The 25,102-nt window shown below is 44.7% G+C and overlaps 2 protein-coding genes across 13 annotated transcripts in view; both read left to right on the top strand.

Annotated features, from left to right (window-relative positions):
• The window catches only part of Cc2d2b (coiled-coil and C2 domain containing 2B), a 99,524-nt gene extending 94,743 nt beyond the window's left edge, over window positions 1-4,781 (top strand). For all 9 annotated transcript variants that reach the window (XM_063280394.1, XM_017590370.3, XM_017590372.3 and 6 more), the window contains one exon: window positions 840-4,781. In XM_063280394.1, the coding sequence (XP_063136464.1) occupies window positions 840-1,028 (189 nt within the window). In that variant the 3' untranslated portion in view covers window positions 1,029-4,781. The remainder of the gene's footprint in view (window positions 1-839) is intronic.
• Window positions 4,782-4,877: 96 nt separating this feature from the next.
• Window positions 4,878-22,685, top strand: Ccnj (cyclin J). 4 transcript variants are annotated; one of them, NM_001106369.1, is made up of 6 exons: window positions 4,878-5,042; window positions 5,599-5,708; window positions 10,682-10,892; window positions 18,759-19,058; window positions 19,142-19,301; window positions 19,808-22,681. In NM_001106369.1, the coding sequence occupies exons 2-6, from the start codon at window positions 5,640-5,642 to the stop codon at window positions 20,205-20,207; spliced, it is 1,140 nt and encodes a 379-aa protein (NP_001099839.1). In that variant the 5' UTR covers window positions 4,878-5,042; window positions 5,599-5,639; the 3' UTR covers window positions 20,208-22,681. The 4 variants fall into 4 exon arrangements, with proteins under 4 accessions (NP_001099839.1, XP_006231438.1, XP_006231439.1 ...); XM_006231376.5 differs by having other exon boundaries at window positions 5,014-5,042; window positions 19,175-19,301; window positions 19,808-22,685; XM_006231377.5 differs by having other exon boundaries at window positions 5,014-5,042; window positions 19,178-19,301; window positions 19,808-22,685.
• Window positions 22,686-25,102: the final 2,417 nt, after the last annotated feature.

A 25,102-nucleotide genomic window follows, 5' to 3' on the forward strand; every position in this document is an offset into this window, starting at 1 on the left:
TTATTTTGACCATTTACTGGTTTTAACGGAGGTCGAGTCAACTAACCCATCTCTACCTTTTGCCCCATTGGACAAAGAGGGTAAAAATAGTTGTTTGTTTTGTGGTTGTAGTGAAGATTAAATGAGTTTATTCTTGGCATTGCACTCAACTTCTACTATCTATCTAGTAAATGCTAGACATTGTTTCCGTTCTGTGCCAGGACTTAGTCAGTGGACAGTAAAGATAGAATCAAATGCATTCACAGAGGTCTGGCCTACAGTGGCAGATCAGAAACTCCTAATGATGAAGTCTTGTTAGGTGAGCTAGAGAAATGGCAGCACATGGGGAAAACAAGTGAGCAGATCTAAGGGTGAGAAAAATTCTCCTTTCGGAAGCGATGGGAGACTGACCGAAGGGTCCGTGGTTGTCATCTGTGTCCTATTATGTAACGTTAGTTACTTAGACCCATGCTCCTTGTTCCTTCAATACTGTCACACAGTAGTGACTCCAAATAAGCCTGAGTAAACCCTTCAACTTCCCACTTAAAGCCCTCCAGTAGAACATTTCCCTGTTGGCAGTTTGCTAGCTAAAGGGTTGGAGTTTATGCTACAACAACTGTACACACTCTGGCATCAGAGAGCCCTGGTTGTGTTCCAACCCGGTCTGCAGAGCGGGGGCAATGGCAGAACTTACCTCAAACAGTTATCTGTTGCTTACTTAACACCATCTAGAATATCATAGTCACTCACAAAAGGCAACTACTGCTGTAACTGCCTACCGCTGATGTTTCTGCGTACCACATTCCCAGGCTACTTCTGAGACCGTAACACACCTTTGTGTTGTTCTAACCTTGATCCAGGTCACAGGATTTCCCATCCAGATGCCCTACACAGATGTCCAGGCAGTCATTGATGCCGTGTACCAGACAGGAGTTCACTCCTCTGAATTTCCCCAGACGGAATTTGCATTGGCTGTGTACATTCATCCATACCCAAACAACATTTTATCTGTGTGGATCTATTTGGCTTCCTTAGCCCGACATCAGTGAAATGGAAGAGGGGAAAAGACAAAGAGCACTGTGTTCTCTTAAACCCAAGCTTTCCTGACACCTTAAGATTTTGCTGCTTTCTTTTGAGTTGATCAATGCTGGGCATAATTTGGGTTCCTACATAGAGTTGAGTACTGTGGAGATCACATCAGCACCCCTTCCCCAGCCTTTGCTGATGAGCCTAGAGGACCTCTTTGCCAACACACCTCTTCTGGGAGACACTTCAGGTAGTCTGGTTGTTTTGTGTACCTCAGTCCACACTAGATCTCATTCTGGAAAAGAAGCAATTCTGGCCTGCTTCATCTGAGCCATCTGGGGAGTCTTATTAAGAATGAAGATGTTTAGGTCCACCCAAGACTTCCTGAATCAGAACCTGTGAGAGGAGAGCCGCATCATTTTCAACAAGCTCCCAAGCAACTGCGATCCCGATGAGGAGTGAGAGACCACCCTTGCGGAATGTCATCAGTACTAACGAGACGCGGGTACATCCGATGCTAGTTCTGGTACAGTTCCAGGTGGAAATTTCTCAGAGGGAACTCTGAGGTCATATTCTAGTCTGAAAGCCAGCAGGCTCGAGATGGAAGAAAAACCTGTTTCAGTTTGAGTTTAAAAGCCAGAAAAGAACTATGTCCCAGCTTAAAGAAATTAAGCAGGAGGAAATCCCCAATCTCTTACTCAATTGAGGGAGGGCAATCTTTTAACTCTGCTCAGACCTCCAGCTGTCTGGATGAGAACTGCCTACATTCAGAAGGGCAGTCTGCTTTATTTGGCTTACCAAGTCACATATTCTCCAAGCCAGCACTGCCTTCCCACGAGTATCCAGGGCATAATCCAGGATGTTTGATGAGTGGGTGCTCCAGTCACGTAGATTCATAAATTACGTATTATAAATACCTGTGGATTTTGATTCCGGTTTTTGAGAATAGCATAAAGACTAACCTTAACGTTCTGCACCATCGTGGCTCGGAACTATGACCCAGGCTCCCCCGGATCCAGTTCGTTACAGGTGTGATCTCCCTTCTCCCAACCGCTCCAAGTGCCAAGTGTCAAATATTTTGGAGAAGGACGACAGGTGTCACAGCAATACGAGCAGTTAATGGGCTCATCCAAATCTAAGTGGGAGATGACGGCGTTTCGGGCAAAGACACTGGATGCGAATGTGTTGGTGGTGACTTAAACAGTGCCCAGGTGTAAAGTTGTACCAAGGAGACAAATCAAGAACAGGGCCCGGGACTTCTGGTTCCTAGTGAGAGTTCTATATCCAAAGGAATTGGATAGAGCCTGGGAAGAGCCCCGAATGTTCCAGTGTAGAATGCTCACTAGACTAGGATGTATGGCGAAAGAGAGGTGCACAGTATACCTAGGAGTAAACTACCGTTTTACACAAACAAGGCAAGTAGCCTACACAGGTGCTACGAAAAAGACCTGCATGCTTCTGGGAAGATACAGCAGAAACCACGGCAGTAGTGGTGCCTCTGGGAAAGGCCACCTCTGGAAGAAGTGGAGAAAGAAATCAGCTGGTTATTATGCATAGTTTTATGTCAGTTGGATGTTTTGCCTTTTGCTTGCATTTATTTTAAAGGTGTTTTCTTTTTTGACAAAAAGCAATAGATTTCTTTTTTTTAACATTTAGATACATTTTGTGTATTGTTTACAATGTTTTGGTTTGTGGTACCATTGCTTGAAGCCAGGGACTCAGGTATGTCTGGGCAAACACTTTGCTGCTGGCCCTCTCCCCTAGTTCTCAGCACACAGCGTTTGATAACACACTGCATCAAGTATAGAGAACTTCATGAATAATCCCCTCCCCTGCGTGTTCTGATGTTAGTGTCTTGGCCGCCAGAGCATGGCGGCTTCCCACTGCCTGAAGTACCCGGAATTACAAAGGCCTACCAGAGAATCTGGTCCCCCCCCCCTCACCTCTTGCAACCCGACTCAGGGTTCCATTCTCTGGCTGTGGGGGTGCCTTGTCCGGTTCACTTTAAAACCCTTGCTAGTCACTTCAAGTTTGGAGTATCTTTACTGAAGATGTAAATTGTCCTCCACTTTCCTTCCGAATCCGTTTTCTCCTGAGAACCCTTTTGCATTTATAGTCCCCTCTGTCTGGCACACCTCCGCCAGCTAGATACCCGGTCACTTACTTCCCCTCAGGCCTTTGCATGGCTTTCCTATCATAAAACAACATCCACCTAACTAGTCTTTCATTTTGGGGTTTTTTTTTCCCCTTTTCTTTTTTTCGGAGCTGGGGACCGAACCCAGGGCCTTGCGCTTGCTAGGCAAGCGCTCTACCACTGAGCTAAATCCCCAACCCCTCATTTTGTTCTCCTCACCGCACCTGTTACCATGTGGTATGGATTTATTTCTCATCTATTATGACTTTCTCTTCCCAGTAGAATGTAAACTATGGGATCACAACAATTGAGGTAACTTTCTGCCCAGCTCACTCTAAAGAAATGAAAAAAAAAGGGGGGGGGGGCTGAAGTTCCTTTTAGGACTCTAAGACCACCAGAGACATACACAGGCATGAACAAGAATGAATATTGGCATCTTATTATGAGCCATCTAAGTCTAGAATAATACATGCTTTCTAAACCAGTATCTCCCGGCAAACGTCTTCAAAGTAGAGACTGTAGGACAACCTGCTTATTACAGGATCACACAGACGATTACAGTCTGTGACCCACTTTTCCGAAAAGGTTCTTAAGAAGGCCTGGACTCTTAAGTCATTTGGAAGCCAAATTATCGCCATAAAGCTGCTTACTAGTCATGAATTGGAAACCGAGGACTTGGGTACTATTTAAATACCATAAACGACATGAAAATTTTAGTCAGATAACGTCCTTCTCCTCTGCCAGTAGCCTCTTCCCCAACTGCACCAGGCTAGGCTGGGTTCTGCCAACTTTCACGTGTACGCTTCCATTTTCTTCCCATCAGTTCCTGAATCCCTGCTTTCCCCGGGCATTGTGTAACATTGTCACACCGGGGTCTGCAGCAGTCCTTCCGGGATGTATGCAAACACCGGTGTGATAAGTCAGGCTCCCCGCCGTGTGCACTCATCTTTTTGTAGTAGCCCTTTGTCACTCTTCCTCTTTCTTAACAAAATATTCAAAGTAAGGGGTGAGGTCTCATGATTTATGTTTAAATATTGAAAAAGAGTCGCTCTATATCTGTGGACCCGTCTACTTCTTTTATGGTGGTCCACTTTCAAATATAATTGATGGGGTTTCTGTTACTCACACACCAATTCCAGCATCACCTCTATTGAGTGAGTGTTGTTCCCACCGTTTAGGGTTTCTTCATTGACCACCACAGATGGCCAATTACATCCATTATGGATTTGACAAGCCAGGTTGCTAAAGATGTTAATTCCAGTCGTGAATCGCTGAAGCGAAAGCAACAAGAAAAGCTGAGTTAGAAGAGCTCAAAGAGTACTGGGTTTAGAGGGGAAACTGAAGTAGAACTTGACAACCAAAGCGCTTTAGGGACTGGTAAGAGCTAAAGCCATTTGGAAGGTTTGGGGTTGGGGTTGGGGGGTCCGGGAGAGCAGCCCCTTGGAAGTGAGACAGCGGGCCACACCCGCGCCGCCCAGTTTTAATCGCAGGGCTGAGGCACCGCAACTTTCTCTGCCCGCACCCGGGACCGATCGGAGATTCTCTGCAGGTGAGCAGCCCTCGGGCGCCGACAGACAGCCTGGGTTGCAGAGCGAGACGGCCCGACACTAGGCGGGGGCTGTGGAGACGGACTCGCACCTGGCTCGGCCCGGCCGCCGATTGGATGGCGCGGCGCGACCCCGCTGTATCGCGAGAGCGGATTGGCAGCGCCGGGCGGCCCGTGCCCCGGCGCTGGCTTTGTACAGCGAGCCGCCTGCCGGTCCTTTAACAATGGGCGGCGCGAGCGCCCGGGTGCTGGGCCCAAGCTGAGGTGGGGGCTTCGCGGCCGACTGTCCGCGGCATGAACGCTGCCGGCGCCCCGCGAACGCCGGCCCGGCTGGGGCTGTGAGGGCCGCGGTTCCGGGTAAGAACCCGCGTGGGCCGGGCAGGCCTGCGGGAGGGCAGCGAAGCGAGAGGAGGCTCCGAGGCGCGCAGCACGGCTGCCGGCCCGCCCGGCCTTTTGTTCGTTGCTCCCGGGCCGCGCCGCGGCGGGCGCACCTCAGATCCCCAGGGTGGTGGAGCGTGCCGGGCTGTCGGCGCGGACCTGGCCTCGCGCCCTGGTCACCCTCCATTCCGGCGGCGTCCCGACAGAGTCAGGGCTCCTGCGCCTATGTGCGGGCGACTGAGTTCGAACCCAGGACTCAGAGAGCGCGAAGCGGGCCGTCGGGCCCTGAGCTTTCCGAGCTCGCACTTTTCTGTAGCTCGTGCAGCGGACGATTGCAGACTAAGCCGGAGCTTCCCAACTGGGTAGATCGGGCCTTACTGGCCTTGGAGGATGGCTTGGGGTCGGGTCAGGTGAAGATGAGCAGCCGCGCGGGGTGACCTGAGATCACATCCCTGGAGGAGGGGGCGCGCGGAGGGTCGTGGGGGGACACGGGGAGAGTTGCTGGCGGTGACCGCGTCTGGGGCGTGTCTTCCAGACTGAAGTTGCGGCGTCTGGCTGGGCGCGCCTCCGGCTTCCATGGAGCTGGAGGGGCAGTGGTGGCGAGGACAGCTGGCTGCGGATATTCACCAGGCGCTTCGGTACAAGGTAACCCCGAGACCCGACCTTCCCATCCCGGCTCTTGGGCTTCCTGGAAAGGCCAGTCAGGTTCTTTACTCTCTTCCTTCCAGGCCAGAGAAGGCGAGTTTGCTTATTTGTCAAAGTTAATTAACTTCTTCCTTCCCTCGAATGCATCAGGAGAACGTGTAAATGTGAAGAGAACTGGGGCGTGGTAGTTGGGAGAAGGAAGGTTGATGATGTTCCAGTGTTGCCATGTGGACCATGGGTGTGTGTGTGTGTGTGTGTGTGTGTGTGTGTGTGTGTGTGTGTGTGTGTGTGTGAGAGAGAGAGAGAGAGAGAGAGAGCGCGAGAGCCTTGTACTAGAAAATACCTTGCTGTTACAAGTAGCTGTTGTAAGCCCCATACATACTCCGTTCTCCAGCCTTTTGCCAAACTTGCCGTGAGACTTCAGACTACTTAATTTTCTGTTTCTCAGTTTCTGTCATCTGTAAAAGGAGAAATAACGATGGAACATTTCTTATGGGGTGATCGTGAAGTCTGATAAGCAAATACAGTAGAGGAACTTAGAACAGTGGAAGAGTATGTGCTAACGTACTGTTACTTGGTCCTTCAGATCGAGGCTATTCAGCAAGCCTTGTTATGGTAGAAGGAGCTACCCTTGGTAATGGCAGTGTAGAGAGCAGAAACAGTGTACTTAATAAACACTGAAAAAAAAGAATACACTCTTTTGGGACCAAAGTATGTATATTGTTGTCTAAGTAATGATTTTCACCATGTGTGTCATAAGTCAGATTTATGCGCTAGCCCTGCTTCTCTGACAGCCAGAGGAAAGATCCAGAAAGATTAACTCAACTCGGTTTTACCTTGGATGGAAAGGGCCGAGTTAAGTGTAGAAAACTTGGAAAGAATTAAAACAGCTGACTCTTTAATATGATCTTGCAGCTTTCAGTTTAAGGATTTTAGAATGATAATAGATTTGTATCGTGTTTCTGACCAAATTAAGCAGGTTGGGACACTGGATCTTGGCTTGTTGATAAAATTGCACGCTCGTGTGTGTGTGTGTGTGTGTGTGTGTGTGTGTGTGTGTGTGTGTGTGTGTGTAGCAAAACTAGTTAACTTGGTATAAATGATAACTTTGTGTGTGGGTATGTGACAGTTTAAAGATTTTTTTTTCATGGTGATCTCTATGATTTTTAGTTATAATATTTTATATGTAGGTAGTTTTAATCATAAGTAATTGTCAGAATTAGTTTTGTAGGTGATCTTAGAAGAAGAATTTTCTTTTTTTTAAGTTAGGTTTTGTTGCTTTTACATGGTCTCTGAAGGAGCCAGGGAATAGGGTAACCCTGCAGTCAGATGGATGTGGAGGATTCCTTCTGAAGCCTGTCTCCAGCCACCTGTTGCAAACTACTTAGGGTTGCCTTTATGTTGTCTTTAAGTTCAGTTTCATGGTCCCGATTTCAGGCAATGGTAACATTTTATAAAGGATTCATGTTAACTTTACAGCTGGACAGGTCACTATTTGTAGTGCACTGGAGTCAAGCTAAATAAATTTTCTCATTAAAAATGCTAAAGTCCGCTATTAATCAGTGGTTTGATCAGTCCTTAATATGTGCAAGGATTTAGAGCAGTAACTGGTGACACCGGCATGGCCCTTGCCCGAATAGACTCCAACGATCTGTTTTTTAAGTTGAAGGCATCTGAATGTAGCTTTTCCCCAGGGCAGTTGCCATTCATCTCCTATGAAAGATGTTCTAGGTTTAGACCCACCTAATTCTAAAGAAATAGTTGATGTGACCAACATTGTATTGACTGGGAAGAAGTGAAATATAATGAACGCCAACTGGGCTAGTTTTGTAGATATAGCTTCCCATGCAAAAAGACTTACCACTCAGCTGTCCCTTTAACTGCCTGTCTTCTCTTCTTATCATTCTGCCCCATCTTCCAGTCCCGTAACTCTCTGGAAAGTATTTGAGGAGCTACACAGACAAATGAGAACAATCGTAGTTTTGTGAGAAACTAAGAGTATTGGTCCAAGGAGTTGTAGTTGCACCTGTTAGTTTCCTATAGGCCTTTATTTCCAAACTGGCTAGAAAGGAGACTTACGGTGTTACATCTGGCTTGCTGTGCTCTGGATTCCCGATTCGATCCTGTGATTTGAGCAAGGGTATTCCATCCTAAGGCACTAAGGAAGATAGCAGAGGGAACACGCAGCTGAGGAAAGCGTAGTTTCTTTTCCATACCTGCGCAGACAATAGGTTCTGACAGTCTGGTGAGTACTTGTACTTTCCCACTGAGAAAGGCAAGTGCACCATGTTCTTCGTGCTACTTTAACTCTTCTGTTGAGGCTGGGGATGTAGCTTAACAGATAAAGGTGCTTATGATCCAAGTTTTACCCCGAGTTCACCAAGATGAAGGAGAAAAGCAACTCTCATCTCCATGTGTGCACTGTGGCCTGTGTGCCTGCCCACAAATACCATGGCTCACACAGTGATAACAGTGAGAATGAACTCTCATTGATGACCTGTGTGCCTACCCACAAATGCCATGGCTCACACAGTGATAACAGTGAGAACCAACTCTCATTGATGACCTGTGTGCCTGCCCACAAATACCATGGCTCACACAGTGATAACAGTGAGAATGAACTCTCATTGATGACCTGTGTGCCTACCCACAAATACCATGGCTCACACAGTGATAACAGTGAGAATGAACTCTCATTGATGACCTGTGTGCCTGCCCACAAATACCATGGCTCACACAGTGATAACAGTGAGAACCAACTCTCATTGATGGCCCTGGGTTCCAGGCTGATTTTACTAATGTTGGTAAGATTAACATAGTTAAAAAATAAAGCCCACCAATATTTTCCAGGTATGATCCCCAGTTTACCTTTTAAGGTAATATTCAGGCCTCTTTTTCTAGAACTCCCTTTCCCCTAGGTCTTCTTTGATGTTCTCAACAGCGCATTGTATGATCTCTGCATCCTAATTCTTTTGAGGCAGTTTTCACTGTTTATCCCTGAGGATCTAAGTTATAAGTTTTCAGCTGTCTGAACTAAAACTTAGTACGAACTTCCCAGTTCTCAGGTCCCTACCCCAGTGACCACTATTCTACTTTGAGCCTCTATGACTTTGACCAAATATTTCGGGTAAATGGGATCATATTAATATAATAATTGTCCTTGTGTGTGATCTCCAGGGTTCACCCTTGCAGCATATGTCAGTTTCCTTTTGAAAGCCAAGGAGTGTGTGTGCCCACACATCTGCTCATATGCATTGGGGTTGCTGGTTCCACATTTTGCTCATTGTGGGTAATGGTGTTATGGATATGGGTGTACAAATGCCTGTCTTCTCTCCCTCCTTTCAGATATTTGGGATATATGATTAAAAGTGGAAATGTGGAGTCCTGGAGCGATTCTATATTTAAGTTTTTGAGAACTACCAGACCGCTGTCCATAGCAGTTACCTCACTTTACATCACCATTAGTAATGGGCAGGGAGTCTAGTTTCTCCATAGCCTACACAATGCTTGTTATTTTCCCTTTGTTTAGGGCTCTTTGGGGATGGGCTGTTTTTTTTTGATAATAGCACTCTAGATGAGTATGAAGTAGAAGCTTGTGGTTTTGGTTTTGCATTTTCTTAATGATTAAAGATGTCGAGCATCTATTTATGTGCTTGCTAGTTTCTTTGTTTTTTTTTTCTCTGTATGTCTTCAAGTTACATTGAATTCATGTGTGTGTGGTGTGTGTGTAATTAATACTCCGGGTGTCTTCCTCTCTCCATTGCATTGCCTTGGGAAAGCGTCTCTCACTGAACTCTTTTTGGCTGGGTTGGCAACCAGCAAACCCGGGGAGTCTGCCTGTCTCTGCCTTACCCTGATGCTGAAGTTGGAGGCATGGACAGCTGTCCCCAGCATTTTATAGGTTCTGGGGGTTTGGTTTGGATCCCCATGCTTTCCTGGAAAGCTTGTCTGTTTTCCTAGGGAAAATGGCTATTTATGTTATTTTCCCACTTTAAAATTAGGTTGTTTTATTGCTTTTAAGTTGTAGGAATTCCTTGTGTAATTTGGGAAGGATTGGGAATGTATCTCAGTAACATGGTCTCTAGCCTGTGCAAACAGGCCATAGATTCAATTCCTCATATTCTAGAACAAGAGAAAGAAAGCTTTAAAAGTAATTTGGCTAATAACGTCTTATCAGATATATGAATTTAAACGTTTCCTCCTGTCCTGTGGACTGTCCTTTTCAGTCTGATGGTTCCCTTCAAGATACACTTTGTTTATGAAGTCTCATTTTTGTTTTATCTCTCTGTGCTTTTGGTATTCATGGTTCTTCTGTTGTGATTACCTGTGAGGTTTAGTCTCAACGTCACACAGATCTTACAAAATGAATTTCAAAGCCTTCCATCTTGATACACATTTGTACAACCTCCCTCCCGTGTGTGTGTGTGTGTGTGTGTGTGTGTGTGTGTGTGTGTGTGTGTGTATGTTTCATGTTGTGTGAACTGAACTCAGGACTTAGTACATGATAGGAATTAAGTTATATTCCCACCCACAGAATCTCCTAATAATACAGAATTTTAAAATAAATTGTTTAATATTGTCTTGATTAGAAAAATATTAGGTATATAAATAATGTTAGCAAAATAAAGCAAAATAAAGATTGTGACTTACGGGAGGGAAGCAAGATTACAAGATGCTGTTGGGTCCTTCCCAACCCTGCAGGTACATTGTTTGCATAGTTCCAGGAGCCTGCTCACCAGTCTGCTCCCTTTCAACCAAAGTGTTGACCTCCTCGGAGGAAGATTGTATTTGCAGTATGGTTGGCTGTGTGTGTGTTTTTCTTAAAGCCTACGCCTTCCACTCAACTATTTCTGCATTCCCTTCAAGCAAAGCATGTCTTTAAGCTATTAATTACTACATAATATGTTAGCAAAATGTTTTCTTGATATTATGAGGATATGTCTATAGATGGAATACTCTTCCTCTTCATTTAGGAGCTGAAGCTGCCTTCTTACAAGGGCCAGTCTCCTCAGCTGAATCTCAGGCGGTATTTTGCTGATTTGATCGCCATTGTGAGCAATCGCTTCACACTCTGCCCTTCTGCCCGACATCTTGCAGTCTACTTGCTGGACCTGTTCATGGACCGCTATGACAGCTCCATCCAGCAGCTGCATTTAGTTGCACTCTCCTGTCTGCTTCTGGCAAGTGAGTATGGCTCTGATTTACACAACCCAAGACGTGCATTGCTTATATGATAAAACTGTGGAGAACTCACTGAGTTATTATCAAAGCCCAGTCATTTCCTGTTATTACTTTTAAGAAATGTGTATTATGGTTGTTAGCTAGATATTAAAAAATAGTTCAGGCATTTCTTTAGAACAACAAATGCCCAAACCCTACCTCATCAAGATTGTTACAAATTCTAGGCACCACAGACAATACTGGTAATTGTCAACTAAACATGATTTTGAATCTCCTAGGAGACATACTTTACACATGGGAATTTCCAGAGAGGTTTAACTAAGGAAAAACCCACTTTGAATGCAAATGACACTACCTGCTGGAGCCAGGACTACATAAAGAGAAGAAGAGAAAGCCAGCTAACCCCTTACATTCCCTTGCCTCTGCTTCCTGTTCCCTACAGATGGAGCCATTCCTACCACTGTCTTCCCCACCAACAATAGACTGTCTTCCTCTGGACCGTGAGCCAAAGTAAATCCTTCTCCTTTAGCAAACACATTCAGGAACAGCAAGGAGAGGAGTAACTAAGATCCGCGCCAGGATTTGAGTAATAGGCATTGGGTACTTTTATTATTAACACTTTAAAATTCCCACAGGTGATTTTGATGTACCATTTTGATTGAGATCTATTTTTTCTTGATCAGTGATTGACAACCAGAAGCAACTTTGGGAATGCTACTAGTTTCTAATGCATAAATGCTTTGGGCGCTGCTAAATATCCTATAATTGGAAGAACAGTTACCCAGAACCAAGATTCTTTTTCTCAAAACATGAATGTAGGCTGACTTTAAGAAACTCTGTCTTAAAGGTGCCACATACTTCTTTGTCTTGCCTGCTGACATAGGCTTACTGAACTTAGTCAGGTTCTCTGCAACGGGTACAAATGTGGCTTCAGTATATAATCTGATAGAACTGTATTTATTGCCCACTTAGAATGTGCTACTAGGCCTCTTGGTGCCAAAACTCATTTTGAGGTTTGCTAGTGTCTGCACTAAAGAGAAAGGACAAGTAAAATAATTAAAATTGAGTTTTTATTCTCTTTATTCAGTAATGTAAAAAGGTCACATCTGATGTGAAGTGGAATTGGTAATACTGTTTTTATATTATTTATGCCATTAAGCCTCATTTCAAAGTAATATATAGTTGCTATCATCCCCCTTGACCTCAGATCTCACTGAAAAGTTTGAATCCAGTATGGCTGCTATGATAAGAGCATTCCCGGTAGGCTGTGAAGCTTCTTCACACTAATAAACCTGAAACCCTGTGCACTGTTAGTGATCATTTCCATACCTGGTCCTCTTAGATTGTATTTTCTTACTCCGAGACTTCTACTTGAGTGGCTTCTGTAAATTAACTTCAGATCCTTCTTGAAACTAAATGAATGTAAATAAAACCCCAGCCGTGATGGCTTCCTGCTGCCCTTCGTTAGGGTAGGAACTGCTTAGTGGAGCATTTAGAGCCCTTACTACACATCAACCTAGTCCCAGTGTGTGCCTCCGGTGCCAAGTTCTTATCAGAGTACTCTGTACTTCCCGAATAGCTTATTCTCCCACAGAAATTGGTTTTCCTCTAAGATCTAGACAGAGAAGTAGTACTTACACATAATTTAATCAAAGTTTCATACTCAAAGGATGTCTCCTATACAGTACTACTGATGTTTTGTGACTGGCTTTGAATTGAAGCCCTTTAATGTTTAATTGTCTACATGAGATTAGAAAAACCCATACTTGATAGGTCAGGTGTATGAAAGTCCACAGGTAACATGTTTGGTTTTGTTTAATCCCATAGAATGTACACTAAGGGTATAATGCTCATAGTAGGCCAAACTCTGGCAATCAGACATAAAAGCAGGGAGTGCTACCTTACTTTTTTTAGATCATTAATGAAAAATATTTTTTTTTAGCCTCCTATGGCTGCTACTGTCAACTCAACGATTGCTAAGTCCCACCTTGCTTTCAGTGGTTCTCGGAGTATTCTGAATCAAATAGGAAGCTAAACTTGATGAACTGTGAAATTATGAGTGACAGTAATGTAGTTTCATAAAATAGCTTACATTGTGATTAGTTTGCTTACTAACTTACCAAACTAGGTAGGGTCTCATATTATACGGAATCACCAAGGTTCACTGTGAGATTTAGTTGGTTCTTAAAGAATTTTAAGCCAGATATGGTAGAACCTACATTCAGGCAGTATGGTAAGAGCCTGTGTGCAGGATGCTAAGTCTGCTGTTTCCACAACAGAGGAAGGGAATTTGATTCTTGTAGTGTCTTAGGATAGGTTGAAATGTAGTGCAGTGTATGGCTGTGATCTTTTATTCTATGGGATATTATTTGGTGTAATTATGTGGCAATGTGTAATTGTTAAATTTAAAACTTCTTTCTTTCTAGTAACAAGGTGTAGTTTGTCTTTGCGCTAGTTTAGATATGAATGACACATGTCACTGTCTTAGTTACTTCCTACTGCCACGACAAAGCACCGTGACCATAACTTACAAAGGCATTAGTGGGCTTGCTGTTCTAGAGGGAGGTGTCAGTGCCTTTGTGGCACAGAGCATGGCGGCAGGCAAGCACGGTACTGGAACAGTAGCTGAGTGTTTACATGTTGAGAAAACATCCACGAGAGAGAGGGGACGGGGGTCGGGGGGAGAATACCAACTGGAACAGTGGGGGCTTCTGAGACCTCACTGGGGACCAAGCATTTAAACATACGACCTTAGGAGACATTCTCATTCAAACCACCGGAGTCAGCTACTACTGGAAGAGCCTGATACCTCCTCCCTTTGTTCTGCTGTCACCTTTTACCCGTTTTCCTGAGAGAACTGCTTTTACATTCCACTTTTCCACTGTGGAGTGGGGCGTGTCCAGGTAACCCATCAGCCCTACGGAGTTGGAGCAATTCTCCCCACTAGGTCAGGAACTGAAGATTGGAATTTAGTTAGCAACAATATAGCCTCCCCTCTCTCAGTCTCTCATATGGGTCAAAAAAGCTTTGTACACTTATAAACCAATAGTCTGTTTTTAGTGTCTGATACTTCGTATAAATTCGTGGGATTATTTTAGTATTTCTTGTATTTTTTTTTTCCTTCTTTCTCAATCCTTGCCCCGCACAGGGTTTCTCTTTATAGGACTGGCTGTCCTGGAACTTGCTCTGTAGACCAGGGTGACCTCAACTTCAGCGATCCACCTGCCTCTGCTGTGCACTTGCTGGGATTAAAGGCCTGTGCCACCGTAGCCAGCATTTCTTATATTCTGTCACCTGTTTTCTTCCATTTGGATACCAGTGGCAGCTCTCCATTAGAAAGATTGACTTCATATTCTGACTGCCCACTGTCTGCTCCCTACATACGAGGGTGTATTATGAAATAAAGAATAGTTCATAACTATTAGATCAGGAGACAATTATTTAATAGATTGGGTGCTGTGTGTAATGTGGCCAAAGACAGATCAGAGTTTGTATGTTCTTGGAACTAATGCTTACCCGCCTGCCTGGGGAGCTACACTACTGAGGTGGGAAGAAGGAGCCTGGATGTTCTCTGATTTGAAAGCACTTGTAGGGGCTGGGGATTTAGCTCAGTGGTAGAGCGCTTACCTAGGAAGCGCAAGGCCCTGGATTCGGTCCCCAGCTCCGAAAAAAAGAACCAAAAAAAAAAAAAAGAAAGCACTTGTACTAGTGAGGAGTCAGATTGTAGGTTTGTAGGTTTAAATCACCAGTGCAGTACTTTGAGTCTCAGGTTAATTCTCTATAAAATGGAAATAAAGACACTGGGCTTATAAAGTTGTTCTTAGGAGCAAATAGAGCCACATAGGAAAACTGCAGTATAGAAAGTGTTGCTTTGTATGGACCAGTTTCCCTGTTCCACTCCTAAAGACTCTGCCTGTTTCTAAAGTGATCTGTATTTCTCAGGAAAATAACTTCTTACATTTTGGTTGTTTTCTGTGGCTTGCTTTGGCTTGTTCGAGCAGCCTTGAGCTTGCAGGTAGTTTGCAAGCAGCCTTGAAATGAGGCTTCTGATAGATGCTCATGATCGTGGACTCAAGGTGAAGACTTTCAGTCAGAGGCTGTTAGTGCTAACAGTTTGTAGCAAGTGATGTTTCCCTTTGCTCACCAATACCGACTTAAGTTTTATTTTTTATTAGGTGAAAAATTAAAGCTTACAGTTGGCTTGATTTAAGTCTTATTTTTTAATGAATTTGCTTCCCAGACCCCATAAGTTGCCTTTTCCTGTTCTTTCTCTGCTTCTCTTCTAAGCTGATGGCCTTAGTGCTTGTGAGGATTCTTTGTGTACAGTGTGGATGACTTTCCGAGTTGGTAATGAAGGGAGAGAACACTGGCTGGGCACCAGAGAGCATCGTCAGCCTAGTCACTGTGTCGGTTGTCTCCACCACGAAGCTGTCATTTGTGGCTGACTTTGGAACCACGGTTTCCATGTCTGATCTTACATTTCCTGCAAAGGGAAGACAACATGGTATTTTGTTTCTGGCCTCTGATTCTTTATTTTCTGGGAATCAGATGAATTTCCTGTGTCCTCGTTTCCTGTCTGAGTCCTTTATCGATATAGTCACATGGCTTCTGGTATTTCCTGTCAGGTGAAACCCCGATCTTTGTGATCTGTGGAATAAGAGACACAGGCGGTTAACACAGGGATAGGTGCAGACGCACGGGCTCGTGTTTTCACAGCTCGGGAAGTTCTTGTCCATGTGGTTGGGTGTGTTCCCCCGTCCATGATGGAAAGGTTCCTAAGAACTTAAGACTGGATTAGAACCCAGTGTGGTTATTGTGCAGTGTCTCACTTGTCTATTTTCACAGGGTCTTACTGTGTAGCTGGCTGACTTGACGCCTCCTAGGTGGACCAAACTGGCCTAAACCACCTGCTTCTGCTCCCAAGAACTAGGATTAAAAGCCTGTGCACTGTGCCTGGCATAAAATTTATTTTATTTTTATTTTACGCGCATTAGTGTTTTGCCTTTATGAATGTCTGTATGAGGGTGTCGGATTCCCTAAAGCTGGAGTTACAGACAGTTTTGAGCTGCCATTATGGGTCCTCTGGAAGAACCAGAGCTCTTAATGGGTAAGCCGTCTCTCCAGCCCATGCAGTTTATTTTTAAATTTGAAAATCAGCGTATAGACTCCTAACACTTATAGCTGAATATTTATAAACATAGATACAGTCTGCCATCCTGATAGCTGTCCCATGTAGTCTGGCGTTGTGCTTTGGTTTGGGAATGTAAAAGTCGTCCGTCTGCCCTTCAGTTTTGGTTTCACTCACCTTACTGTCCTTGGGTGAACTGGCTAACCTTACGTAATGCCTTGGTCTCTTGAGCTTGAAATTGACCATAAATAGTTTTTATTTTTTGATGATGAAAGTTTCAAAGGGGGAATTTGAAACCCCCTTGATCCTTGAATTATGGTGAATTATGGTATATTAATGTTTTCAAAGCAACTTAAAATGTGACATAAATAAACTCATTAACTTTTATAACATTTCTTTGAAGTGTGCAGCCAGTACTGCTGCTACCCAATTGGCCAAGTGCTTGAAAGCCTTAGTGACTCATGGGAGACAGCAACCACCTGCACCATTCTCCTCCACCGAGCTTTGTGATTACTCTGGGAACAGTAGCTTCCTTTCCTGCTCAGTGGTAATACTGAGCACCACTGTAATGTGAAGACCACTGTCGTGGTATTGTAAAATGCCATTTTCACATGACTTGAACTGGGAGAGGCTGTCTGGATCCTTAAAGTCTGCATTATTAAGTTTTCCTCCTCAGCAGTAATATTTAGAATGGTTTCGAGCTGGAGAGATGGCGGCAGCGGTGGGGTGGGGTGTATCTGGGATTCTGATACTCCGGAGACCAGCCTGGGCAGTGTAAATTGTGTTTTGAAATTAAAATTGAAAAGGGCCAGCAGTGTCGTTTTGTAAAACAGTTGCTAACGTGTGGATAAAGCTCATTCAAGAGCAGTTGGAGTTTAGATTTAAAGAAGTTCACATTCTCTCTAGAGCAAGAATAGCTGTCTCCTGCTTCTTTGGGTTTAAATTTTTTTCAAAATAGCTTAGCACTTCCTGGTGTCAGGGACACATCTTCCTAGCCCTGTTCTGTTCCCTAAGCAGACTCCTAGGTAAGCAGCAGGATTTTCTTTATCTCCGAGATGAGCCAGTGTGAGCAAAGCCCCTCTGGCTACCCACCACCAGCACACCGGCCCGCCCAGTGGCCCTGGCCTCTGCCATCTGTGGTACCAGCTTTAACCAGTGTTACAAATCCAGCCCTTCAAGAAGAGACCCTTCACCAGGAAATATTAGTTTCCTTGTTTATAAATGGGTAGATTAAAATTACAAGGTTTCCAAGGAAAGCAGATGATATTGAGATCATTGTCAAGATATTAAAACAATTTTATATATAATAATGTGTGCTTCTGGAAAATAACTTTCTAATAATAGTTTTGAAAAAGAATTAGTGTATAATCCCTTGAGAGAAATCTATAATTATAATTTTTTATCTTCAGTGTAAAATAGAACACAGTTCTGAGAGAGTGTGTGCTATAGTCCCAGTCTCTGTTCTTCTGTGAACCACCATGTCCCAGAGACAGACGTACCCAAGGGCATGCTTTATGCATAGGAATGTTTATTTGGAAATGGAAATGGAAGCTGTTTCATAATCCATAGGAACATTTTTCTTAGGTAGAAAGGAAAGCTTACCCCTCACCGTGAATAGTTGGAACATCAGTTGGATATGTTCTGAGAAGTTAATGCTTCAGATAATGAGCTCCACAGTGTGACCTTCACTACTGTTCTGCTTTGCTAAGGGATTTAAAAGAGGATAAGAATCTTCCTCCCCTCCCTCTGGCTTTCAAACAGTACTAGAGGGAAGGGAAGCACCGCCTTGGGGTTATGTGTGCTTTGTGGCGATCAGAGGACAACTTTGTGAAGTTTGATCTCTGCTTCCACCCTTGGGGTTCTGGGGGTGCACTCAGGTTTCCAGGCTTGCACACTGAGCACCTCTCCCCACTGAACCACCTCAGTGAGCTTTTCACTATGTAGTCTGTATTGTAGCCTCTTACTTCCTGTTCTGTGTCAGCTTACCAAATGATTACAGGCACACGTGCTGTGTGCATGCACCACATACCTAGTCCCGCTCTGTTTCTTAAAAACACATGTACAGAAAAGAGACTTAGCAGTAGGCTTACTCTTTGTGCTTTTGTTTGTGAAATAGAAGTGCCTGTATTAGACACATTTACTCGGTTTTCCCTCCATCGTTTGTTTTTCTCTGCTCTTGAGATTATGCTGAAAACTTGCCAAGATTAAATATACTTGGTGCTGACTGGTTTTCAGAAGAAGTTAAGAACTACTAGCTCAGGGGTTGGGGATTTAGCTCAATGGTAGAGCGCTTGCCTAGCAAACGCAAGGCCCTGGGTTCGATCCCCAGCTCCGAAAAAAAGAAAAAGAAAAAAAAAAAAAAGGTGTAAAGAACTACTAGCTCAGTGGCCGAGCATTCGGCCACGTAAAGTTCTCATGTTAAATTCTTGACACTAAAATAATGTTCTCCAATTACCCTCTGCCCACAAAAACCCCTGGCCTTGTTAGCACATGGACTGTTCCCTTTGTGCCACAGGGCACACTTCAAGTATATGCACATGTTGTTTTCAGAGAATGGTTAAAGGTCAAGGGTGGGGACATCCTAGGAAGAGGATGACACTGGACAGAAGAGCGTTCTGGTGAAGTGCATCTGTAGGACACAGAGGAGACTGTTCTTAAACCTGAGTCCTGCTGGCACATCCCATTTAGCTGGCGAGACCTCCGAACAGCACTTTGCTAACATTCCCACTCCTCTTTACAAGGCAAATTTGAAGAGAAAGAGGACAGCGTGCCTAAGCTGGAGCAGCTCAACAGCCTGGGCTGCATGACTAATATGAACCTGGTGCTGACGAAGCAGAACTTGCTGCACATGGAGCTCCTGCTCCTAGAGACCTTTCAGTGGAACCTCTGCCTTCCCACGGCTGCCCATTTCATTGAGTATTACCTCTCTGAGGCAGTACACGAGACAGACCTTCATGACGGCTGGCCGATGGTTTGCCTGGAAAAGACTAAACTTTACATGGCCAAGTATGCGGACTACTTCCTGGAAGTGTCTCTGCAAGGTGAGTCGCTGAGAGCGCCCTCGTGTGACTGCGTGCTGACTCACGCGTTCTTTTGCTCAAGTTCCTTTTTGATGTCTCCACAGATTATGCCTTTCTAAATTATGCACCTTCTTTAGTAGCTGCTGCATGTGTGGCTTCTTCGAGGATTATCCTTCGTCTGTCTCCAACATGGCCCACAAGACTGCACCGTCTCACTGCTTACTCCTGGGACTTCTTGGTGCAGTGCATTGAGCGGCTGCTGCTGTAAGCCTTTTTGCTCTTGCATTTACAGTTTCTAGGTGGCATTTTCCTTTGTGTATGTATCCTAAAAGTTACTTCTCAGAGGCTCGGGGTTCTCAGAGCACTTCTGTCAGTCGCTCGCTACTGTGAACAAACGGGCTCTGCAGCCCAGGAGCCCTCTGCTGTGACCCTGTCACTGCTATGACCCTCAGCACTTGGCAGGACAAGGAGCTGTTGTTGTATGTCAGCAGACCCACAGCACTGAGTCCAGGCCACTCTTACTCCGTTCCCATGTCCATACCACTGAATTTAAGAGTTGCCAGGGTGTAACCTAGAGTCCCCAAAGCCACCAGCACTGCTCATGTCAAGATGGACACTTGAGAAGGATACAGGGAAGGTGTGACTTGCTGGACTGACAGTGACCTGGGTGGCAGCAGTGGTGGTTTGTGGAGAGAGCAGTGGCGGGGGTGGAGGAGGGGCTTCGCTGTGTTTTTGCCAGGTGCTGTTACTGTTCCCTTTCTTCCTCTCAGTGCTCACGACAATGACGTGAAAGAAGCAAACAAACAGAGGGGACAGTCGGCTCCTCAGTCAGCACAGCTGACTGTGTTCCAGACAGCGCAGCCCTCACGGCCAGTTCACTTCCAGCAGCCTCAGTATCTTCATCAGACCTCCGTGCAGTATCGACATCCTGTGTCAGAACAGCCAAGCCGTCAGCAGATTGTGTCTACCACACACACCTCGTCTTACACGCTGCAGACTTGTCCTGCCGGCTTTCAGACCAGTGTTCAGGGCCTTGGCCACATGCAGACTGGTGTTGGGATGTCCCTGGCAATACCAGTGGAAGTTAAACCCTGCCTCAGTGTTTCCTATAACCGGAGTTACCAGATAAACGAGCATTTCCCATGCATTACCCCATGCTTTGAGAGGTGATGACGTATGTGTGCGGGTCATAGATAACCCAGACGGTTCTGAGACGGAGAGCTCTGGAGCAAGCTCATGTACTCCTCTTCAGAAGGAAAGGATACAAATAGTACCACAGAGCAATGGCCCCAGCACCAGAAGACTGAGTATCCCTTTCAGTACCATGAGTACCTAGGAGGACTTGGAAAGTAGTGACATGTGTCAAATCCTATGTGACAGAAATGTCCCAGTCCTTGGCTGATGGTTCAAATATTTCGAAATGCTCAATACAGCAGAAAATTTGCCATTCTAAGATTTGACCTGTGGTGGGCTTTGGCCTTATGCTGGCATACATGTCAAAGACTTAGTGTTTGTCTGTGGACTTGCCAAACCATCTTCTATGAAGGAAAGTTACAGTATTAATTTTTGAAGAATTGTTTTAATCCTGCAGCTCAGAGTTTTGTGACCTACTGGTAGGTTTCTAAATTCAAACTCATCGGTTGCTAAGTATACTAATCTGTGCAGTTAAAAAATCCATATGATTTTATATAACTTCATATCATAAATATAGGTGCTGGATTTATATACTACAGTTAGAGGCGAAGCAGATACATACCTTGAAATCATGGTCATAATTTTCGTTTTGCTCTGCTACCTTTCCCCCTAAGTGGTCAGCCCCGATTCTTCAGGGTTTAGCACATCTAACTCAGGGAACTTGTAGTACTTGGAAACACTTAGTTGTAACCAACATGCCTTGGGAATGTTAGGACATGAACTACCTGTGTAAGGCTGCAGTGCCCCTGCTGGGATGAGACTAGATCATAGCACAGGACGAACGACATGGGTCCTGAGTTCGTGCATGGACGGCGTGCGCATCACGCAGTGCAGTCAGAGGCCTGTACTCAGATTGGTTGTCACTCGTAAGACAGTGTTCAGGGGAAGGCCTCCTGGAAAGGGTCAGTGCTAGAGTGGAGTCGGGTAGGATTGTTCTGGAGTTGAGGGTGGCTAGGGTCGTCCTCAGGTCGGGCTGGTGCCGCACTTTGTGGGGAGGGTGGTTCTTGAGCACCCTTGGGATCCAGAAAGTCAGGGCAGGGCATTGACTCCAATAGCTGCTTTCTGTGGTTGACTGTAACTACGCAGGGACAACTCACTGTACTGGGCGTGAGTGAAACAGCAACAGTCGTCATAGCAAGGGCAACCTGGCCGTGAGGTACCGTCAGGAGGTGGGGAGGACAGACGTGAGAAGTGATAAGCTGTGAGTCTGGTATACTCTTAACCATGGAAGAGCAGAGAGCTGGTGGAGGGAGACTTCCTGGCTTAAGACGAGTCAGATGTGTGTGTTTTTATAAGAGAGCACTTGAATAGAAGGGAAACTGTGGCCGCTGAGAGACCATAGTGGGTATTGATGAGAGCTCACTGTAAAGATGTGGATGTGCAGCAGGAGTCAGTGGCCTTTGCTGGGAAGGGAAGGGCAGGGCAGGGCAGGGCAGGGCTCCACAGCGTGGTGGACTGAGAGAGGAAGCTCCGGTGGAGAAGTGCGGTGGGTAGCTTCTGCCAACAGGAATTCTTAGAGAAATGTTTTCCTTAAAAGGAAGCTAACTTTTATATTTAGCGTACATAAGGCATGGTGTGGACTTACTAGTCAGTGATGAAAACCACTCAGGTAAGAACACTCGTGAATGGTTTTCAAGCGTGAAAACTGTTGTAGGAACGTATCGCTTTTCCTCTTTAAAATGGCTGCTAATTGGATTTTATAAACTCTTAAGAAAACTTGAATTATTAGGAGGAAGTAGGTTCAAAAGATAATGTATCTTTCACGTTCACAGATAGAGCCCAGCAACATGGAGTCCAATTTTCAGTGTTGTAACTACCTCAGTAATGCTATGAATGTAAGAGATTGGGATAGAATCCTAACTTGAAACAACAGTCAGTGCCTGTGGTAACTTAATGTCCTGTCAGTGCTTTTATTGATTGGTTATGTGTCATTCTTGTTGTCAAAGAATACTTGCCTTTTTTAAAAAGCTTATTAACACTTTCCAGTTTATATTTAAAAAGCTAAAGAACACTGGATTAATCCTTCTGGGGGTGGAGTCAGATAATTCATGACTATTGCTGCATTCCCGGATGGGGAGGCTGGAGAATCATGACTGTTTCTAAAAACAGCAGGATTCAATATAAATGCAACTCAACGACAGTTAGCTGGGGGGTGGGAGTGTGTGGGTTTCATTTTGTTTAATTTATTAATTAGTCTTAAAGGTTTTTTTCTGTTTTGAGATTACTGGACCATCATTAAATGTGTACTGTGAAAAGATTAATGATGTGTGTAAAGGACTTAACCAGAGTCCATGAAATAAACACTATTCAAGTACAAAATGCAAACCAAAATATCTGTGCTCTGACTAACTACACACAGTGAGTACAGTGCTGGGTCTACACAGCAGGGTCTACACAGCAGGGTCAGTGAGTGCTGTGCACTTGATTTTAAAATAAAAGTCATTTTCACTAAAACGATCGCTTTTGTTTTAAATATGGGCTGTGCTGTCATGTGTGTCAAACTCGCAGTCACAAGTAATTTAATAAGAGGTACCCAGGTATAAAACATTGTTCAGGGGCAGGAAACATTTGTTCTTTTGTGTATTACATCCTGAGCATTGAAGCCATTAGAGTTTAGCAGACAACTCTGTTGCCTTAAAATGAGTTGTGTGTTAGGAACTAAATTTTTTTTAATTGAACATAGATTTTTCATATAACATATTCTGGTAAGTTTTCCCTTATTTCCCAGATCCCTCCCACCTATTAACTCTTTATCTCAATCTTTAGAAAACAAACAGGAAAAATAAAAAAAGCAAAAACACAGGATAGAACAAAACAGAAAAAAGCAACACACGCACACACACACATATGCACACACGCAGAGACGGGGCACACAGAAAACCCATTAAAGCATGAAATCAGAAACCAGAATATATAAGTAAAAGACCAGTAAGGGGAAGACAGCCAAATCATCAGGAGACAGACAAGACAAAACAAAACCTCCCAAAGCATCATTCGTTCATTCAGAGTTGACCATCTGCTGGGTGTGGGGCCTGCCCTTGAGTGTGGTTTGTATACTCAGTGAGACTCCATTGAAGAAGATAATTTTTCCTTTGTGTGCTGGTGTCTACTGGGGATAGCTTCTTGGTTAGAGATGGGTGTGTGAGAGTCTTGGCAATGAGTAAACCTTTTTATTCACCTCAGGATAAATATTGTTTGTTACTTAATTTAGCTGAAGCCTAAGCAGGTTTTGATGCCGCATTAGCACCTGCTCTTATGAGGTGTCCCGAAGGGCTGAATTTAGGAAGCAGGAAAAGGCGTGGCAAAGTGTTCTAAACGTTCTCAGTGAGCCAAGCTTTGCACTGTGACCCGAGCTGAGGAGACGGGATGCTGAGCAGCTGCTTCTGAAGCAGACAGTGAGACCACCACTCGGCCCTCCCACGGGCAGCTTACATTGACCTTCATAACTTGGCACATTAGTAACAATGAGCCGTAGAGTCTGGGATTCTGTTTAATAATGGTGGTTTAGGAATCACTCAAAATGCATTTTAAAATCCTCGTTTCTTTTTTTTAAAGTAGTAAAAGTACAATCAGTTGATAGCACACAGCTTGAAGTCACTCTGTCTGGAAGGGGTACAGGCTGCTACTTCCCCCTGCCCCACTGTATTCTTTACATTTGTTCCCAAGGTGTCAGAGACTCACTGCCACCCTGACTTAAGGGACTTCTTAAACTGAAGTCATGGGCCTCAGGCATGCTCTGCAGCTTAGGGAAGAGAGGAGATAGCCTCTGTCCCTAAAGTTCTGTCAAAGCAGAGATCTTGTCTCCCGGTCCACGGTACCATTTTTGTGCACTCTGTTGACTTGCTATGCTTCCACAGGTAGGACGTGTTCCTTTTCCTTTTTAATAACCTTCCGTTTTAGAACAGATTGAGCTTTTCAGGATCCCCATATATCCCACACCCAGTTTCCTCTCATTCATCGTACACTGTGTAACACATTTGTCACCATGAACCGATACTGGGACATTATTGGAAGTCTGTATTTTAGTATTCTATGTCTGAGTTCATGTGCATCTGTGTGTGGAGGCCAGAGGATTACCTTAGGTATCTTTAATTGATCTATACCATTTGGGGAGGTGGGGGGTGAGAGATGATTTCTAACTGAACTAAAGCTAATTGGCTAGACCAGGTAGCTAGCAAGCTCCGGAAGTTCTGTCCCTAACCCACAAGGATGGGATTACAGACTTGTATTGTTGAATCCATCCAACCTCCCTCCCTCCCTCCCTCCCTCCCTCCCTCCCTCCCTCCCTCCCTCTCTCCCTCCCTCCCTGTAAATGTGTATGTGATGAGGGGGACACGTGTATGCATGCTTGTGTAGGCCAGAGGTTGATGTCAACTGTCTTCCTCAATCATGAGGAGGGTTGCTAACTCAACAAGAGGTGCTGGAACCCTTGGAGATGGGGCCTATGGATGGGAGATAGGAGTGAACTCTTGAAGGGGATGTTGGGACTTCTTTCTCTTCCTCACTCTTTGTTTCTCAGTTGCAACAGAATTCTGACTTACATGGTCCCTAATATCTCTCCTCCATTATAGTTTCCTACCCAGCATATCACATTTAGTAGTTAGATTTTTTTTTTAAAGCAACTCTGGGTTATAACAGAATCTCAGTGATGATTTTGACAGTTTTGAGTCAGGTACCTGAATACATTTTCTTATGGACTTTTCTTTATTTATCTTTGAATGGCTTATGGCTGTGGAACAGGCTTATGCCGACCTAGAAGGAGGAGTATTCTGATCGTAATGAGGGTGAGGGTGAGGGTAGGCTAGCACTGGTCTGTGGTGCTTTGAAAGGGAATGTGAGCGTCGCAGGATGTCCATGCCTCCGGGCTTGTG

Source organism: Rattus norvegicus, chromosome 1 (assembly GCF_036323735.1).
Source record: "Rattus norvegicus strain BN/NHsdMcwi chromosome 1, GRCr8, whole genome shotgun sequence".
Lineage (NCBI taxonomy): Eukaryota > Metazoa > Chordata > Mammalia > Rodentia > Muridae > Rattus > Rattus norvegicus.

Coding starts and splice junctions, on each gene's coding strand:
- Ccnj (NM_001106369.1), top strand. CDS start 5,640: ATGGAGCTGGAGGGGCAGTGGTGGCGAGGACAGCTGGCTGCGGATATT. Junction 10,893..18,758: donor CTCCTGTCTGCTTCTGGCAA/GTGAGTATGGCT, acceptor CCTCTTTACAAG/GCAAATTTGAAGAGAAAGAG. Junction 19,302..19,807: donor TGCATTGAGCGGCTGCTGCT/GTAAGCCTTTTT, acceptor TCTTCCTCTCAG/TGCTCACGACAATGACGTGA.